Raw genomic sequence first — 20877 nt, 5'->3', positions numbered from 1 at the left:
AGTTCTAAAGGTTCCTTACAATTGTATACCATCAACTAATGCTAGTAGTTCTAAAAGTACCTTACAATTGTATACCATTAGCTAAATGCTAGTAGCTGTAAAAGTACCTTACAATTGTATACCATCAGCTAATGCTTGTAGTTCTAAAGGTACTTGACAATTGTATACCATCGGCTAATGCTTGTAGTTCTAAAAGTACCTTACAATTGTATACCATTAGCTAAATGCTAGTAGCTGTAAAAGTACCTTACAATTGTATACCATCAGCTAATGCTTGTAGTTCTAAAGGTACTTGACAATTGTATACCATCGGCTAATGCTTGTAGTTCTAAAAGTACCTTACAATTGTATACCATCAGCTAATGCTTGTAGTTCTAAAGGTACCTTATAATTGTATACCATCAGCTAATGCTTGTAGTTCTAAAGGTTCCTTACAATTGTATACCATCAACTAATGCTAGTAGTTCTAAAAGTACCTTACAATTGTATACCATTAGCTAAATGCTAGTAGCTGTAAAAGTACCTTACAATTGTATACCATCAGCTAATGCTTGTAGTTCTAAAAGTACCTTACAATTGTATACCATCAGCTAATGCTTGTAGTTCTAAAAGTACCTTACAATTGTATACCATCAGCTAATGCTAGTAGTTCTAAAAGTACCTTACAATTGTATACCATCAGCTAATGCTTGTAGTTCTAAAAGTACCTTACAATTGTATATCATCAGCTAATGCTAGTAGTTCTAAAAGTACCTTACAATTGTATACCATCAGCTAATGCTAGTAGTTCTAAAAGTACCTTACAATTGTATACCATCAACTAATGCTTGTAGTTCTAAAGGTTCCTTACAATTGTATACCATTAGCTAATGCTAGTACCTTTAAAAGTACCTTACAATTATATACCATCAGCTAACGCTAGTAGTTTTAAAGGTACCTTACAATTGTATACCATCAGGTAATGCTAGTAGTTCTAAAAGTACCTTACAATTTTATACCATCAACTAATGCTAGTAGTTCTAAAAGTACCTTACAATTTTATACCATCAGGTAATGCTGGTAGCTCTAAAAGTACCTTGCAATTGTATACCATCAGCTAATGCTAGTAGTTCTAAGAGTAACAACAAACTAATATTGTTTGATTTCCTTCTCACGAGCGTCCTTCTCTCTCTCTTCGATTTGCAGACGAAGTATGCACTCCTGGACGAGAGAGACATCTGCCTCGTGCAACAGTATGCCTTCGAGGCACGAGTGGATATCGACAGGGACGGCAACGGTGCGGCCATCTACGCGTGGGCCTACGACATTTCCAGGGGCCGAACGTCCGGCCAATATGTTCACGATCTTCTATGGTAAGTGACGACACTCCTTCCGTTCCCTGGTAGCCTCAGTCCATAGTATCATTTCACTATTCTGTGTCTAATGAATAGGGTTTTCGAGGTTACGGCCATTTAATTTGGTTTTCCTTCTGGAAATGTCGCAGTTTAAAAATAAATGTTTATATCAAGGTTCCCTCCGGCTATTCACAAATTGGGGGATGCTGGCCCTGCGGTACATTTTTATAGCTAGTGCTACTCTGTAAAAGCGAGTCTACCATAGCCTCTGCGCATGCGCGCCTAAGGATACTTCCATCACATGATGTTGCGGGTTTGTATGTTAGGAAAAATACAAATTATCGTTGAATTTGTCATGTTTAATGAAATGTGTGAGGCAAGATTAAGTTATCGAGATTTAATGTTGCAAAATGAAGCCAGTTTTCAAACTCGTGTGAACAGGGTTCGAACATTGTGATTAGTGATATGATTTAATGTCTTTAACTGATTTCACTAAGCATAACCCTTAACATTTATGTACCAAATTGATATTCGTCTCGTGATGTAAATGTAATTCGTTCCAGTGCTCTAGAGTGGAACAAATATACCGTAAGTTCGCATTCAAACACCCTGATTCAACTCCAGGGTGAAGATAACGGGTTCGGTACGCGTGTTTAATGGGTACCTGATAGGTAGATGATTGTGGTAGTGTTGCGCCTGGGATTAAATCGTTTCTCAAATCAGAAATGTATTTTTTACATGCGATGGATTTTACTTTTGACATATTTTAACCTTGAAAAATCTTAAGAGGACCCATTTTGCCTTAATATTGAACTACGTAGTTATAAATATAGTATATTTTCGTACTGCACCTATAAACTCCATAAACGCTCGTGTTTGTAAAATATACGCTTATCAAGATTAATACTTTGCCTGTGCATACTGCTTCAGTTGATAATTTTTTTTGTTTACCTAAGCATACAACACCATTTTAGTGTTTTGCTTCTTTCTTCATAATCTTATTTCCGGAACTGCCCCTGCACGAGAAAGTAAATCGTTGATCTAGACTTCCCAAATTACTTACGTATTCTGTTGTCGTTTGGAAAGTTGAGTTAAATCGACGTTATCTCGATCTCAGTGTTCTTCATCCCAGTTGATGACGACTGAGTAAGTACTCGAGTATATGAAGTTTCTTATAATTCTTTGTGACGTAACTAATCGTTATTTTAGAAAGGAAACGGTGGCCATTCATGATAAAATGTGGACAGTGTTTAATAACTTACAGGATGGCGATGGTGCACAGAAAGTGAAATTCGGGAATCTTACTTGCCTTTTGATAAGTAATTTTTATATCCTTCAAAGTTTCGACAGATTTTGTCATATTTTACCTATACGACTTAAATATGGCGAATAAGGCGAAGAAAAAAAAAATAGTTTCATCGTGGAAGACTAGAAATAGCTCACGAGAGACGCGACTGCTGTCATTCACGAAGTAGTTCGAGTAGTTGTTAATATTGGATTATTTGTCTCGATATTTTTCGTAGTGTAGATGTTAGTCTGTTAGCGAGATCATGTTCATAGGACACTATATCAGCGTTACTAAAGAGACCATTTTCATAGGACACCATATCAGTACTGAACAATTATTAATTGCATGCGTTTTCTTACTAAATGTGTGTACAATATTTCCAGGATCCGTAGGGTGTAGCGCTGTCAGTGCACCTCATGCGGTGCACTGTAGGCATTACTTACTCTTTGCAGCGTCCCTTCGGCCCCTAGCTGCAACCCCTTTCATTCCTTTCACTCTACCTCCGTTCTTATTCTCTACTTCCATCTTACTTTCCACCCTAACCTAACCATTGCTTCAGAGTGAAACTGTTACACCTTTCAAACCTTTCTACACTCAGTTTCCCTGTCAGCACTGAATGACCTCATATGTTCCAGCGCTGGGCCTAAATTCTATATTCTAATGTATTCTAACATTTGCAGGGAAACTCATAGAGGAGGTATAGCACCGGGTTGGAAAGTAATCCACCTCAACAGTGTAACCGTAGACAACAGATTGGAAAACCTCGCACTCGTGCCTGTGGGAGCCAAGCAGCCCGCAGCGGGACATGTGTTATCACCTCGGGAACAGTCATTGTACTGGGTTGCCATCCAGCAGCTGCCTGCTGATCCAGTAGAAGAGGTAACTAAAATTGTCCTGTCTGCTTTTAACACTTTGGAAGAGCCATCTTCTGCTATAGTTCTGTCTGTTCTAACACTTTGGAAGAGCCATCTTCTGCTATAGTTCTGTCTGTTCTAACACTTTGGAAGAGCCATCTTCTGCTATAGTTCTGTCTGTTCTAACACTTTGGAAGAGCCATCTTCTGCTATAGTTCTGTCTGTTCTAACACTTTGGGAGAGCCATCTTCTGCTATAGTTCTGTCTGTTCTAACACTTTGGAAGAGCCATCTTCTGCTATAGTTCTGTCTGTTCTAACACTTTGGAAGAGCCATCTTCTGCTATAGTTCTGTCTGTTCTAACACTTTGGAAGAGCCATCTTCTGCTATAGTTCTGCCTGTTCTAACACTGAAATAAGCCATCTTCTGCTATAGTTCTGTCTGTTCTAACGCTTTGGAATAAGCATTCTTCTGCTATAGTTCTTTCTGTTCTAACACTTTGGAAGAGCCATCTTCTGTTATAGTTCTATCTGTTCTAACACTTTGCAATAAGCCATCTTGTGCTATAGTTCTGTCTGTTCTAACACTTTGCAGTAAGCCATCTTCTGCTATAGTTCAGTCTGTTCTAACACTTTGCAATAAGCCATCTTCTGCTATAGTTCAGTCTGTTCTAAACACTTTGCAATAAGCCATCTTGTGCTATAGTTCAGTCTGTTCTAACATTTTGCAATAAGCCATCTTCTGCTATAGTTCAGTCTGTTCTAACACTCTGGAAGAGCCATCTTGTTATAGTTTTGTCTGTTCTAAAATTTTGGAATAAGCAATCTCTGCTCAAGTTCTGTCTGTTCTAACACTGTAATAAGCTATCTTCTGCTATAGTTTTGTCTGTTCTAGCACTTTGGAAGAGCCATCTTCTGTTATAGTTCTGTCTGTTCTAACACTTTGGAAGAGCCATCTTCTGTTATAGTTCTGTCTGTTCTAACACTTTGGAAGAGCCGTCTTCTGTTATAGTTCTTTCTGTTCTAACACTTTGGAAGAGCCATCTTCTGTTATAGTTCTAAGTACCGTTACCAAAAAAAAAAAGTAGAAATAAGTGACATGCACAGCATAAAAAATTTGCCTAGGAGGCTGTCATGCTAAATGACTGGATGACTCGAAGATGCTGAGTAAACACCAATCAGCAAATACCTGTGTCCTCTACACTCTTCCAGAATGTCTTAACAGGACAAAGGATGGAATCCTCAGTCACCCAGCCAACAAAGGAAGTTGCTGAAGGGTAAAAAATATGTAGTTGAAATTTCACTCAGAACTTGGTTTTAGCGATAAAGCCCAAAATGAAAAGCAAAACTGATCCCTCCACCTAAAGACATTGCATAAAGACAACTGCCTTCGGGGTGAGGTCCCTCTAAGAAAGTTAGAGGTCAATAAATTATACAGAGCACTCATCTGACTACTGAGCGGTTGTCATGCTTTGATAGGTTTGTGACTCATTACAACAAAAATTTTAATGAACAGCGTAACCGTGATCATCACAGGCTAAAACTGCAGTAACTGGGATCAGCTAACATAAGTATTGTGTTCAAACAAATGCTCATAATTGTATTAACAGAAAACAGATATTTAGTTGGCAACAACTAGGGTAGCACTATTGTGGTTGTAGGGCTGTTTCAGCTACAGCATTTAGTTGTTTAGTGTCACAATCACTTCCCAAACCTTGGGCTATGCCATACATTTTGTGCCTGGGCTTAACAAAGCCTCGTTTGAGGTTCATTTTTATCTTCCTTCGTATTCTGTTCATTAATTTGCTCGTCTGCATATTAATTATTTATCATATGCCTATATTGTTAATTCTTGCAAGACAAAAAAGAAAATTTAATATTGTCACTTAACTGAATATTTATATATATTAACTTGATTGTCTGCACTCAGTTTGATTACATTCTTCTCCTTTGCTCTTTAATTTCATTTGGTCATTCGATTCTTTTGGCTGGTCAGTTTTAAATAATAGTAATATTTCAGGAATAAAATATATTTTTGTTGTACTTGCCCTTCATCAGAGCTATGTCTTGAGTCCCATTCAACAAGAACTTAGAATTTAACGACTTTTAGCGAGAGTTCCCGTTGTATACCCCCACCAGGTGAGGGTGGGACCGTGGCGGTAAGACAGCGGCCATGTCCATGTGTTGGTACTCTTGTCAATTTATCCTACAAAGAATACATTTTTAGATAAATATTTGGGGAAAAAATGCACAACAGTAATCGAAGAGGAAGTGTGAGATATATTGCTAACAAATTATATACAAAATCCCAGCATTTAAGTAATAATAAAGATAAATATAGGGGCAACTTGGGGAGTGGTAGACAGAAACAAATTATGTAAGCCCTCTGACGAATCCATCTCTCTGTTAATAAAGTTGAGGGAAGTATTTGGTGCAATACATGGACAGTCCATCATAGAGGGAAAAGTTGTGTATGGTTGGCGGGGTCATCAGTTTTGCTTTTCATTTTGGACTTTATCACGAAAGTCAAGTTTTGAATAAAAGTTCACCACACAGTTTGTACCCTTCAGCAACATAATTTGTTGGTTAGGTGACTGGGGATTCCATGATTGCCTCCTAGGTAAAATGTTGACACTGCATGTCAGTTATTTCCGATATTTTTTTATTTGGTAATGGTACGTAGAACAGGTAATTGAAGCTGGCATGTAATGCTACCAGTCAGTATTGTCTGCATATAAGCCTTAGAGGCATTACACCAGTATTGATTCACTTAAATTTTGTCTGGACATGCAGTCATTATTAGTCACTTGCTTAAAGATTTTTTGCTGCTGGCAGTTTGAGGCATTCTGTTCAGAAGTGCAAAGTGCTCTGATGAAGCTAGAACTGGAACTGAACTGCTCTGTATTGTTGACAGTTTATGTTTATACATGTAATTTTAGAGATGGGACCGTGTGCCACTGGAATACTGTAAAATTCTCAGCTTTGTAACCAGTGGGACATGAGGCCTTTTAGTGGAAATGTTTTTATTTGAGAAACCCAACAAGCACTGATGTCAGGTCAGAAGAATGTCCTTCTGCATCTCATAATTGAAGAAGCATCAGAAAGATTTTCATTCTTTAATGCTGAAGCCATGTCCAAAACAATGGTTTCTGGAAGTAACTTGCTTTTCTTTGGTACATACCTCCAACTGCCAATCTTCTTAAATGGACATCAAGAGCAAGTTACATAGCATACCTTTTCATGTAAGCTTTTTATTTCAGCCAATAGAGCAGTCATGTGTTTTGAATGTTGGATTGGTTTGGAAAAATAATGTACTTTTCAATGGCAGGGAGGGAATACATGTTGCATCAAATACTCATGATATATTTTAATGTGATCAGTTCGAGTAATTCATATTTTCATTCTGTTCCAGCAATATGGAGATTTTTTGGTAACTAGATACTACAATGCTAATGGAGAAATTGTAGAAGAGGAAGAAGATTGCTATTATGAATGCAGGTATCCACCTTGTACTAATATAGAGAAAGAATTAAGGGAATTTTCGATTTGTGGGAGATGTCAGGTGAGTTATACTTGTTATTGTAATTTTATCTCCATCCAAATATCTACTGTGTTATTTTTTGTTTCTCAACTGTGTCCCATTTCCCATAAAAAATTAGTTGCATGTTACTTTCTATCTAAAGACTTTTTTTTTTAGTTATTTTCATTTAAATGAAAAAATTGTAAAACAGTAAAACAGGCCAGAATACTAATCTGTAAGATTTTAATATTGATTGTAGTTTGTCAAAGGTTTACATTTTTGGTAGTTGATTCTGATTGGATGATTTGACTTTGCATAGCAAAGTAGAGATTGTCATGCATTGGTTAAGGAATTAAGAATGCATAGCATAGTTAATGCAGTATGTTGGAATATAGGTAAACAAGACAGATTATATAGCATATATTACTGTGACATGTAGAAAAGACTTAATGTGAAACATTGTGTGAGGACCCTAATTGGGTAGCAGGCCAGCCAAGGCATCAGCTACCCGTTGAGGTGTTACAACTTAGATGAAGGCTCCTTCCAAGGCTGGCTAGTTCATTGAATAAAAATTCTCCAATAACAAGCATCGGTTTTACCTGACCTCGCTGTATTTGCTGCACAGTGTACCAGGGTTAATACTACAGTACTCAGTTTGCTAGGAGTTTTGTTTTAGATACAACTAGAATATGGAATAGTTTGCCTAATACAGTTGTGGAATCATTTGATCTCCAAATGTTTGAGCAAGGAGCAAATTCATTTGTGCTTTATGCCGATGTTTCCTAAATTCAGGTGTATTAGTTTTATTTTCTATTCCCTCATTTTTTTAATATATTTTCCAATATCTTATCTCTCTTGCAGCCTGAATTCCCTTTGGAACCTTCTTCCGTTTATAGACTGTAGTCTTGTGACTCGGTCCATTAGGGTTTACTGCTGTAGATTTAAAGAAAGCAAAATGGAGAACAGTGAATGAAAAATCTTGTTTACAAATCCTATACTGTAACCTTTTAATGCCCCTTGGCAATGAGTCAGTATCACTTGTGAAATGTTTCTCAATTTTGGTGGCAACATGGCGAGTTTTATGAAGTCAGGTTAGTTTACAAATCAGACATTTGATAAAATTATCTTGACAAACAGTGTGATAAGTTTGGCTTGTATGTTGTACCCCAAAATCCCATTTACTAGGTATGTTTAATGGAATAAATGAAATTACAAGAGTTGTTCCTGTTTTTTATTTTGCAAAATGGAGTTGTTCCTCATTTTTATCTTGCAAAATGGAGTTGTTCCCATTTTGTATCTTGCAAAATGGAGTTGTTCCTCATTTTTATCTTGCAAAATGGAGTTGTTCCCATTTTGTATCTTGCAAAATGGAGTTGTTCCTCATTTTTATCTTGCAAAATGGAGTTGTTCCCATTTTGTATCTTGCAAAATGGAGTTGTTCCTCATTTTTATCTTGCAAAATGGAGTTGTTCCCATTTTGTATCTTTAAAAAATGGAGTTGTTCCTCATTTTTATCTTGCAAAATGGAGTTGTTCCCATTTTGTATCTTGCAAAATGGAGTTGTTCCTCATTTTGATTTTGCAAAATGGAGTTGTTCCTGTTTTGTATCTTGCAAAATGGAGTTGTTCCTCATTTTGATTTTGCAAAATGGAGTTGTTCCTGTTTTTTACTTTGCAAAATGGAGTTGTTCCTGTTTTTTACTTTGCAAAATGGAGTTGTTCCTGTTTTTTACTTTGCAAAATGGAGTTGTTCCTGTTTTTACTTTGCAAAATGGAGTAGTTGTTTTTATTTTGCAAAATCGAGTTGTTCCTGTTTTTTATTTTGCAAAATAGAATTGTTCCCATTTTTTATTGTGCAAAGTGGAGTTGTTCCTCATTTTTATTGTGCAAAATGGAGTTGTTCCTCATTTTTATTGTGCAAAATGGAGTTGTTCCTCATTTTCATTTAGCAAAATGGAGTTGTACCTCATTTTTATTTTGCAAAGTGAAGGCAAATTTTCATCATGTATGAGCCTTTAGTATAAGGTTTTATTAAAAAATATTTACATTATGAGAATTTGAATTATTGCATTTTTGTAGCAACCACATGAAAAATAAAACTACGTATTGTGTATAGGGAGCATACCAAGCCATGAGTATACTTAAAATATCTAAATTTGCATATATACTTATCTTCTGTTGTTTCTAATGTGATGAAGTCATATCATATGATTAAAAGTGTGTTTCATTGTGTTGTTGAGGCCTGAAAAACTCCTTCTTCATTATTGAATTTCCTTTGAAGGAATTAGTATTTTATTCCTTAATTAGACAATCACTATTAGACCCATTACAAAGGAAAGTTTATATTGTAATTTAAAATATCTAGCAGAGAATACAAGTACAGACCTGATATATCAAATAAGTTTGATTAAATTTGTGTTTTATTTTAGTTTGATTTTGGATTCTCATAACTGGAAAGTATTTATTGCCAGCTGTGAGGATGTACAGTTTTAAAAATATATATATAATACTAATAATAATAAAAATGAGATATCAATCTGTATTTAATTGTAGGCTCTTGACAGTTTGGCTTTACTCATGAAGGCTCTGTTCATTATTGATGTATATTGTGGTGCAAATGCAAGAAGTGAAAGTGGCTAACATGAATTGAGCTTTTCAGTCGAGAAACATGCCAAGTGCCATTTTTAAAATATAATAAATTAAATTAAAAAATACTTTGGCCCAGGATGGCGCTTGGCATGTTTCTCGACTGATAGACTTAATTGATATTTATGAAACCCTATATTTTAAAACTTAATACAGTAATAGCAAAATTCTAAGCATTTTTGTCATTAATTCACCTTTGTTATAAATGAATTTTCTTAGCATCTATATCTATTGCCTGTCTTTTTTTTTTTCAGGAAGCAAGATACTGTGGTACCTTTTGTCAACAAAAAGATTGGCCGATTCATAAGAAACTTTGTCGAGAAAAGAGGCGGCCGTGCATAACAGAAAGACCGCCTGAACGCTAACGTCTGCCTTTGCTAGTCATTCATCTTTTGCGGGCACCCAAACTTCTAAATATTGGAGGATTATTTGTCGTTCTTGATTTCAAGTAATCACCCAATTTTTTCATATAGTTGAAGCTGCAGTTAGCACCTGATATCCTGTCTATCTCGTTCTCTCTCAAATTTATGTTGATTTCAAGCCAGTAACTGCTTTACTGGTCAAAATATTTTGGATAGGAGCTTGTATACAAAGAATCTTCTTGGGAAATCATTAATAGAAAGTAAAGGTTATCTCCTTCAAATGATTCAATTTTACACATGCTAAGAATGGTTTGTGAAATTAATTCTCATTTGCTGATACTAGAATATTAACAGTAATGAAGCTGTTTTTCTATTACTGTACATTGAAATGTTGAGGCATTTTTTCTATTCTTAGCATCGGAGTGATAGGTTATGGGTGAGCAGGGCATATAATTTGACAAAAACTAAAACAGTACAGAAATGCATTGTCCTCCAGTATAAAAAGGTTGGGAGTCTGCTGTTAATCAACAGTGGTTCTGCTATGTGAAAGTGAGCTTTGATAACAATACTAGGTGTGACGGAAGGTAGGTGAATCCTGTGGCAACTTACAAGCAAACAATTTATGTCTTAATTGTTTTTCATTCGAAAAGTGAACTCAATTCTCTACTCGGTCATTTGAAGGAGTAGTACAGATTATAATTCTCAGTTTCATGTTTGGTAATGGACCCATCTTTTTTCAACTTAATTGTGATGGTTTATAATTGAATGAAAATGGTTTTCAACTGTAACAAGTCAAAAATATCTGCTTTTTGATGTCTAATATTCAGCTGATTTGAACATTTTTAGATTTCTTAGAAGCACATTGAACTTGAGTGTTGTAAGCTTTGTAAAGTCTGTCTTGAGATTAGTTATTTCCTTTGATAACTTCATCAACACAAAGCTAAATATTTTTTTTTCATTTTCCTAGACTATCAGGGGCAGATGCAGGCATGGCTAAAAGTATGGTCTTTCATTTCATTTCTACAAGTAGACTACCAGATATGTCAAATCCAGTGTAGCTATAAAGAGGGTCAGATTTCTTAAATGTTTTAATAGTTGGCCAAGATTTAAATTCCTGAGAAGATTAATACTGTATCATTTGCCATAATCAGTTGAACATACTGTATACCATTGCCAAAAGGAACAGTGATTTGAAAACCAATTTTAACCAGTGAAACAGCTTTATAGGGATAATTTACAGAGTAAGTTAGCCATTGAGAGTGTATTACAATTAATTCATATTTAGTTTGCCATGGGATTTACTTGTGAGTGTCCTCATTTTTTGAAATGCATTAAGTATAAATGTGTAACGATTATCCAAAAGTGCATTTAGCATGATGAGACAAAAGACCAGATGTTCAGACTTGACTTTATAAATGTTGGGAGAGTTCAGTCAAAGAATGTTGGTAACAAAGTGCAATGATTGCTCAACTTCTCATTCCATAGGAGCTGTACGTAAACGGTTTTTTGAAAGCCGCATTGTTGTTGCAATATGTAAGTGGGTGGACACAGGTGATGTCATTGTGTCAGTTATGTTGGATGTACAAAGAGTTGATACAGTGTCCTGATTTTGTGTTCCTGTGTGGGAGTGGTATTTATTACAGCCTCTAATTATTTATTCCATTAGTTTTAATAATAGTGTTAGATTGCATCATCTTTCTAATTATCAAAGGTCTGCATTACACAGTATCAGCTAATAATCTTGTTACATGCTGGAGTCCAACACAGTTTAGTATGTAGAACAAGCCAATTGTAACAAATTAATCTCTTAAAACATAACACTCATTTATATATAACAAAACTGTGTATAGCAAAAAATAATCCTGAATTTTAAGATATATTTTTCTGTTTGCTATTGTTTTATATGTGAAATAGTGTATTAATTCATACAGGAGGATTAATGTATTGGTTCAAATACTGCAGCATTAAAACTTTTTTTCTTATATTAACTGTGTTTATGCAAGTAACATGTGATAGGTAACTATGTTAAGCCTCTAATATATCCTTAGAATATTTTTTTACCTGGTTTTGATAGGGTCTTTTAATAAAAGATTTGCAGGAGCATGGTGGAAAATATCAATGTAAGCACTGCATGAATGATGTTCTTTTTAATGTCCAAATTATGTTACAGTATTCAGGTAGACATTCTCTCATATTTTCATCTGCTGATTAAAAGACAAAAAGTTTATAGAATGTCAACAGACATAACTGTATGAGTTTTGACATATCACTTTAGTTTTAAGTAACCACTAACATGAGTTCCTTTCCTGTTTAGTATTTTGCAATGTCCTCAGTGGATTTCCTTCTTTATTTTGAAAAACTCACTCTAATTTTTATTCTAACGTCTTGTTAATACTCCTTCCTTTGTAACATAATTATAGTTGCTATAGGATGTTTTTTTTTTTTTTTCAATTTTGCTGCAAAGCAATGTATGGTTATAATGATGAGGCTTTCTTAACAAGGACAAGACAATAGTGTAAGATATGGGCATGACATGTACATTTATATGGTAGCTGTATCTAGCTTTAACAATGAAGATTTTAAATATGAATTGATATAACTTCACTAATAGCTGATAGGTAGATTACTGTATTGTGTAAATACCTCACCAAAGTAGTGGGACATTGTAATTGGCTTTCTCCACCAAGCAGCCATCATGTTGTCAGTGAAGAGAGTAATCTGCAGGTAATATTTTAAAATAAAAAAAATACATAAAATTTGTTAAAAACAAAATGTTAAATATACCTTAAGGCTGGTGCTAGTTTTGTCGTTTTTAGTATTAATATAAAAAAACTGAGTTGGAAAAAATTTAGTATCGCCACTATTGCCTTGTTTAATGTGTAAGTGCTCGCACTTTGTGCAGTAATGAAGAATTTTTTGGTTAGAGAAAACTTCATTAATATATTCCCTGGGTTGTCAGTATGATAAGAGCAATCAGTTCCTGGTCAAGAGTAAATCTAGATTTTAACTTCAAAATTGCCCTGCTGAAGTTTTGTTATATGATGAACTTTGCCCCATCTCACTACCAGAGCCCACAGAGCAGATTGGGGGTTTAGCGCTATTGTGTCACACTAAAGGAACATAGGCTTCAATTATATAATGTAGCTGCAAATATTGTGGACTTAGAGCAAATGTAATATCAATTTCACAGTTTTTAGTACCTCACAATAAAATTGCATTTTTGATATTTTAAATTTTGGGATGGTGAGGGCATGATTGTATTTAGTGGTTCTGTTAGTGGCATGGTTAGAGCTTCACACTTCTTATCCATAGCCTGAGGCAGTAACCAGAGAATATGAAGGTGTGATCTTGAAACTATTTAGATGCAAAAATACCCGGTACTGAAGATGGTTATAAAGTTCATCATAAGCAGCCATGTACACTGTACACTATGTTCAGCTTAATGTCCCGTACACTGTACACTATGTTCAGCTTAATGTCCCGTTTGATAACCTTGTCACCAAATGTTAAATGAGGTCATTTCTGTTCTTCCATCAGGTGTTAGAAAAATTATAGCTACGTTTTCGAAAAGATATCGTATAATTTAGTATAGGAGTTAAGTTTTAAATAGGTTTTACCACTTAGTAGATGCTACACTCTCTTCACTGATGATTAATTATACGAGTGACACTAATGGTGACACCTTTCTTGAGGTATTTACACAAAGAAAGTACATTATATGCAATACAGTACTACAGTCATGCTGTCTACCTTTCGTTCCTTTTTACAGTATTTGTTTAGCATTAATTTTATATAGAATAATTAACCTAGAGCCTAGCTTTTGGTGAATTACTAATTTCTATTCTCATAATTGATTGACAAGGTAATAATAGTTTTTACAAAGCTAGTTTTTACAAAGCTATACTAACGTAGTTTTGTAGCTTAAAAAAAAGCAGGATATCAGTCCATTATTTTGTTGAAAATGTTTTGGTTAAAGGAAATTTTTGATGAGGTATTTAAAAACAGGTTTTGTAAGTCACTGTGTTTAGGTGCAGTGACTGGTTGTATTAAAGTTTTTTGGCTCTTGATTTATTATGGCTGCAAAGAGTTCTATATTGAAAAACCGCTCTTACCTATGATCTCAAACCATGACCAGTCTAATTGTAGATGAAGGTGCAATGGTTCTTCCTCAGTGGGTATAATTGAGGATTAATATTTTATTTCCTTTTTTATTTTTTATAATCAGTATGCAATCTATATGTAGTACATGATCACCAAGCTGAATAATGTTTAGATTTGTTTTTCTTTGTATGTACTCATTATTATTACTGTATTTTTTCTATTGTATAACAGGGGTTAGAAACAAAGATTCCCAAATAGTTTAGCCATGCATAACAATGAATTTGAGGAATTATCAGTGTGAGGTACTGTTTTTCCACAGAAGTTTTAAAGTGCAGATGGGTATTTGTAATTTTCCCTTATGTCTTATTATTTTTCTAGAGATGAAAAATACAGTGTGTTACTGTTATTTAATGCTATGGTCATGCTGTGCATGAGGACGTCTTTCATCTTGTGTATTGTCTTTACATCACTTGAAGACCTTGAAGTTTTTATGCATAGCCCTAACTACATGGGAACTGTAAATGAAGCAGCTTAAGAAACAGTGAGGGCTTTGTTATAGCCACAGTTGTCAAACAGGCGAGCTTCCTGGAGACAGAAACTTGGTAATGAAGATAAGTGTGCATTGAATACACTTCATCCTTGTTCCACCTGTTTTATCAGTGCCTTTTATGAGCCATTATTACTATTCCATTAATCTTTACAATAGAGTCAATCTTCCATTGTCATATTATCATGAGACGTGATATTGAGAGAGAGAGTGTGACATTATTCAGTAGCTGTGTGGTGCAAAAGAAAATATATTGCCACATCTCATTCTTAGATACAAGGTTCTGTTTATGATTTTGTGGGGATTTTCTGTTCATGCAATCATCTGTAAGGAGTACTTCATTTTACTTGACAATATGAGCTATTTTCTGTGTGAGGGGTTATCTGTGAGGCATACTGTACTGGGATGATCCCACACGCCAGCAGATGAGGTGATGTAGGGAACGTTGTTGCTCTCTTTCCTGTACCTTCCAAGTTAATTACAAAACAATAAGTGGCTGAACTGTACAGCATTTACATTTTTTCTATACTGGTTAACCTAATTGCTTTGTTTCTAATTACGGAGGGTTGACTTCCCTCCATCCTAGGCTAGGTTAATGACAAGCTTAGCTGATAAAGACTTCTAGTCCTACTAACACCAAATATATGTTTATTAATAAAATAATAATGTTATTTAATTACAAATTCCTTTTTAACTTGTAATACACTGTGATGGGATTAATTCTTCTTGGGGCAAGAAGCAATACACCTTTCTAAAAAAAATTTATACAAACTTGCTGTTACACATTTTCCCTTATAAACCTTATTTAAAATCTTACAATGGACATTTATTAATATTAGTAACTGGAAATCTGTCCACGATGCAACACGAACATTTTACTATATTTTTTTTTTTTCCAAAAAAACATTTCCACAAACTGCTTATTACAATTCATTTTTTTTTTTTTTTCCAAAAAAATGTTGCTTCCACAAACTGCCCCTTTCACTGTTTTGCACAAGAACACACGAGAATCTTGTCATTTATTCCTCAGCTGAGGTAGAACAGTCCTGGGGATAATATTTAAAAATAAAGGAAGAATGACAAATTTTTGAAGTAAAATTTGTCATCTTTCCTAACACAAACCTGAGGTCTTTACATAAGGGGATTTACATTCGGTGCAAACTGGAACTGGCCGTTAACTTAAAACGAAGTGGTTATTGAGCTGGCTACTGACGGTAGGGGAGGAAGCCTTGCCATCCAGTCTGTACGTATTCACTTTACCTTTTGATCGACTAATTGATCAGAATGATGGGTGGCTAGAGGTGGGCCATTTATGTAAAAGCCTCAGGTTTGTATGTTTGGAAAAATACAAAGACATTAGTTATTTATTCCTACACACATACAAACCTTCGGTCTTTAAATATAGGAGACTTACTTCTTGGTAGGAGGATTCCGAGCAAATCTCAGTTTGTTCACCTAACCTGGGGCCTCTCTTCCTGGTCATGTAAGAGCAAAGGCAGGAGACCCATGCCTCTAATCTGTTGAACATGTGTGATGTTCAGCTGCCAGACTTCTTGGTCTTTACAAATTAATGGGATGTAGCATCACTTGATTTGAAAAAAAGGCTTGGATGAACCCATGGTGTCAGGGGCAATAAAGCTGAAGATAACCAATGGGTTCGTTCACTGTCAGTCCCTCTCTCCCCTCGCTGGAGAGAAGGTAGGACTTGCATCTATTAATCCAAATTGAGCTGGATTATAGATAGGGAGGAGGCCAGTGTCCCTCTCTTTTTGCAGCCATACACCTTAGACGACATGCCACTTGTCCCTCACGGGGAGCTGGGTGAGCTGCGTGACCGCTGAGCAGCAACCACAGAACCTAAGGAAAACATTTCCTAGGATCTATGGGCAAAGTCCCGAAGGTGAAAGGAGGTGAACGTGTTGTCGTGACCACATTCCCAGCCCAGTACCTGTCTGAGAGGTTCTTCCTGAATGCGAGGGTCAGACCAATGCCCCTGGCCTTGTGAAATCTCGCCCGGAACGTACTATTGTCCACCATGTCAGCTGTGGAGTACATCCATTTGATCATCACACGAAGTCAAAAGAAAAGGTGTTCTTGGACACAGCTTCTTGGCCAAGCTGGAACTAACAACGAGGCATCAGCTCTCAGGCTTGAAGGTCAAGTCCTTGAAGGTGGTAAGGCAGATGGCCCGCAGTCACTTGGTAGCCACCAGGGTCCTTAGATTCGGAATGATCATACCCTGTTGAACACCCATTGAATCAGAACGGTGGGAAGATGTAAGCCTCAAGACTTGTACCATGGATGTGAAAGACTTTTCATACACGCCAACAGCATCTGGTGTTCCCAGGTCGTCAACCATCCCAGTACTGACCAGACCCAACATTGCTCAACTTGCTGATCGGACAGGAAGCAGCACTACCAATATGGTTTGGCTGTTTATGCCCACGGTCCAGAACAACAAAGCCAAACAATATCAGCTTTGGTGTGTCAAGACTGAAGGTCTAACTCGGCTCTCTTCCAAGGACGAACAATCCTTTCGGAATGTCAAGGTGCCGAGACCAATTGTCCAGAACACCTACCCTAGTGATTGGACTTGTCTGTCATTACATCCATTTTGCCTGGAACCATCTTGCCTGGAATGTGTCTGGTTGACTGCTGTGCTGAGTGAGCTACTGCCCACCCATGCACCTGTACAGTCAAACTGAGGAGATGAAAGGACACTAGCCTCCTTTCTTCTTGACTATGGAACTACAGTGGTACTGTTGTTTATCAACACTACAGAGCGCCTATCCTCCGATCCTGCAGCTTTTGAAGAGCCAAGAAGTTCCAGGATATTGAAGTGCAGGTGACTGGCCTTGAGGTCGATGCCTTGAGGCATGAAATATCTCCAGAGGGGGAGTATGTAACGACACCCCAAAGTGGATCTCTCTCTCTCCTTCCTCAGGAAGGAACAGGGAGTCCCTTGTCGAAGACCAGGACCCCTTCAATCTGCATTGACAGGAATGAAGGAGAAACCAACCCATGAAGAACCAGCCTCCCCAATGACAACAGGCGACCAAAAACGGCTTACAACTGCCGAGCTGGTTGGCCATCAAGAAAAGGACAACTTCACTGCTGTATCTGTTAGCCTCGCAGATAATTATTCTTGTTTGGGTGAGATATACGACTTCTCAAGTCCATGCAACTCTCAGGTTGCAACCAAATCCGAGAAGTCAATCCTGTCCTAGTGATGCTACACTTGAGAGCTCGCCAGGACCAACTGATAATCGATATATATCAGGAGATGCACCCTGAATGAACATGCCCTACTCAAAGCCAAGGTGAGGAGAGATTGGAGGCTCACAACAGAGATATACATGGAGCTGCCCTGAAGGGGTATGAAGTCTCCCCGAGAATGAAAGGGAGGAACTTGCGGTAGGACTGATGGGTGAGTATTTGGAAATGCTCGTCCCTCAAACTCGACGAAGGAATCAAGTCGGATTCCCTATCTTGAACCAAGTCTGTTGAAACAGGTAAGAGAAGAAAGATATAGGAGTGGTTTCCAATTACCCGTCACTTTCTCTACAAGAGAAGGACGGCTGAAGAAATTGGGAACTGGACTGTAACAATTTCAACCACGTAACCATTCAGAATCTCCTTCACCTTCCCTGCAGGGGAAGTTTCTTCAGCGAGCAGGAACGAGTTTGTGGACATGGACTGGATGATTGATGAGGAATGGTAGGAACTCGAAGGGAAGTTGACATCATACTGAAGGACATCTACTACACAGGTTTCAGCCACCGTAACATTACACTTAGACTATGGGCACTACCCCACCAGTGGCTGCATGCGGGGAGGAAAACTGTCTAAGCATCTTCTTAATCCTTCTTATCCTACTTCCTCTTCTGGGAGAGAAGGGGTTAATAAGGACACCTTCAATTGCTTCTGTGGTCCCAAAGGGACTGAAGAACTTCATTGATGTCTCTACCTAGAACATTCTTAGTTCCCTGTGTAACCCCCATAAATGGACCAGTACTGACGAGTCTCGAACGCTTGACACAATAACTTCCAACGACTCCAGTCGATGTTACAACTGAGTCATTGAGAGAGATTAAAGGAACCAGAGAGGGAGGTGTAGTATACTTTCGAGCCGATACGAAGACCGAAGACTTGATGGTAGAGGAAGGCCACGGACCATATGTGGAAAGAGGAGATTCCCTCCCAGCATGTGCCATGGCCTAGAGTCCGCCTGTGGAAGTTGGTATTAACAAAGCACCCGGAGATGCACGGCCATGGGGCCTGTTAGAGGCACTGCCATCCATAAGGGCGCCCAATCCAGGACGAACAGATGACTTAAGGTCTACAGAAACTTGAACTGCAGTTGAAACGTATGGGGATCCAAGGAAACCTGTGCTATCGAAACTGAAACTACCCTAGCTCCGGAAGACATTAGAGTGCCAAAGTTGAGTAGAAACAACTATTCCCATCCTACATGTAGAATATCGAAGTCCCCGTGGATGAACATGGCCATGAAAGGTCGTCGACTCATGCAACGATGGCCATAAAGGTCTGGAAGAATGATCCCGTTTACTCGGATGTAGTCGTTACTGGAAATGGACATTGGCTGCCCCAGTAAGATTGCTACAATATCACAAAAATGAGCAGGGGGCATTGCAGATGTGCCTCCGATGCCATATGAACATGGGTGGGTGCTGTGCCCCAGACATCCATGGAAATGCCATCGATGCCCCTCTCCTGACTGTGGAGGTAGAAATGCTCTCGGAAAAGCGATCCCTTTCTCAAGGCAACTCTCCATGTGAACGTAGGGTGGAGGCGCTACCCTGGAGGGCCATGGACATATCGTTGATCCAGGTCACAATGTAAATGGAGGGGAAGGGGCTGTTACAGACATCCCATGGATTTGTCAGCCAGCCGTCCACACAATCGTGGTGGCAGGAAACGTTCTCTGAAGAGTGATCCATTCACCTTGAAACCTTTCACATGAACGTGGGGAAAAAACTCTCTGAAAAGCCATCTCATTGTCCTCCAAACCTCCACATGAACTCGGTTGGGGGCCCGGCCCCGGACATGCCATGCTGTGGCAACGTTCCCGAGAGGGAATGTGCAGGAGTGAAGTATTTAATACTTGATACTCACTCAGACTAAGTAGAAAAGGCTCCAAGTCTATGTCCATAGATAGGGGAGAGCATAAGGAGATGACATCAACAAAAACAAACAAAAAGATTTTTTCTTGGTTGTGCAAAATTTATAGAAAGGACATGGCCGTGAAACATCTGTGCAGCCACAATAATTCTTCCTTGGAGAGTGGACCTTCGGTTTAAGATGTTCGGCATACTGCAGCAACGTCAAATTATTTATAATTTACAGCCATGCAAAACTGTGGCATGGCAATCCTTCTGCCTACCCAGGGCCTCTCTTTTTCCTCCTTGGTCGTACACCATGAAGCAAAGGCACAGACGTGCAACATTGCAAGGTCGTGTATTCTTCCTTCCTTGGAGAGCATATCTTCAGCTTAGACGGCCGGAAAATGGAGCAACATCAATGAAAACAGCAACCAAGAACTGTTCCTGAAAGGTAACTTGTAGGGGAAGAGTAAGCACAAGAATGCTAGGAACTCTCATTCTGGTACTGGAGATATGCTCAGCCGTACCCTGAAGGACAACGGAAGGAAGGGGATGTAGACAATCTGGGTGGGAGCTGCACTGTTGAGGAGGTATGCCTGGGAAAGACAAGACTGTGGCCTACAGCAAAAGACAAAGGTGAAGGCTCGACTTCTTATACTTCATAACCAACATTGAATGCAGGGGCAAGTGTTGAAGTAACTCTTGAAGCTACGACACATTGCAACGATGCACACACACACACACCCAAATCGAAGTCGACTGGCAGATTGCTTGGCTGTGAAGGATTCTGTACAAGACGAACAGACACAGTCGTTTAAACGCGGCCGATGACTGTCCCTCCAATGGTCTGTCATCTTCCTACCTCACGGCCGTGGCCTACCCATCGTCTCTTGAAGGACAAGGAACAAGACAAAGAGTTGCGATACAGCAAATGATGATGAAGAATGCGAAGGCGGCAATGAAAAACTTTATCAAGAGTAGCTGTCCTGGGACTTATCATCTAGAACAGGAACGAGGGGAGGGGGAGGGAGGATAGGAATGACTGCCCCCCAAACAGAGCAAGAATTGTAGACATGAGCTCAACTATGGTACAAGAGACAACTTG

General features: G+C 38.0%; 1 protein-coding gene across 1 annotated transcript in view; it reads left to right on the top strand.

Moving 5' to 3' along the window:
- Nucleotides 1–15309, top strand: part of LOC136843940 (zinc finger MYND domain-containing protein 19-like) — a 193398-nt gene extending 178089 nt beyond the window's left edge. The window contains exons 2-5 of the mRNA XM_067112926.1: nucleotides 1186–1352; nucleotides 3303–3501; nucleotides 6887–7036; nucleotides 9894–15309. Coding sequence (XP_066969027.1) covers nucleotides 1186–1352; nucleotides 3303–3501; nucleotides 6887–7036; nucleotides 9894–10004 — 627 coding nt within the window. The 3' untranslated portion in view covers nucleotides 10005–15309. The remainder of the gene's footprint in view (nucleotides 1–1185; nucleotides 1353–3302; nucleotides 3502–6886; nucleotides 7037–9893) is intronic.
- Nucleotides 15310–20877: the final 5568 nt, after the last annotated feature.

Source organism: Macrobrachium rosenbergii, chromosome 12 (assembly GCF_040412425.1).
Source record: "Macrobrachium rosenbergii isolate ZJJX-2024 chromosome 12, ASM4041242v1, whole genome shotgun sequence".
Taxonomy (NCBI): Eukaryota; Metazoa; Arthropoda; class Malacostraca; order Decapoda; family Palaemonidae; genus Macrobrachium; species Macrobrachium rosenbergii.
The sequence above is the reverse complement of the archived record's forward strand: the minus strand, read 5'-3'. Positions and strand labels throughout refer to the sequence as shown.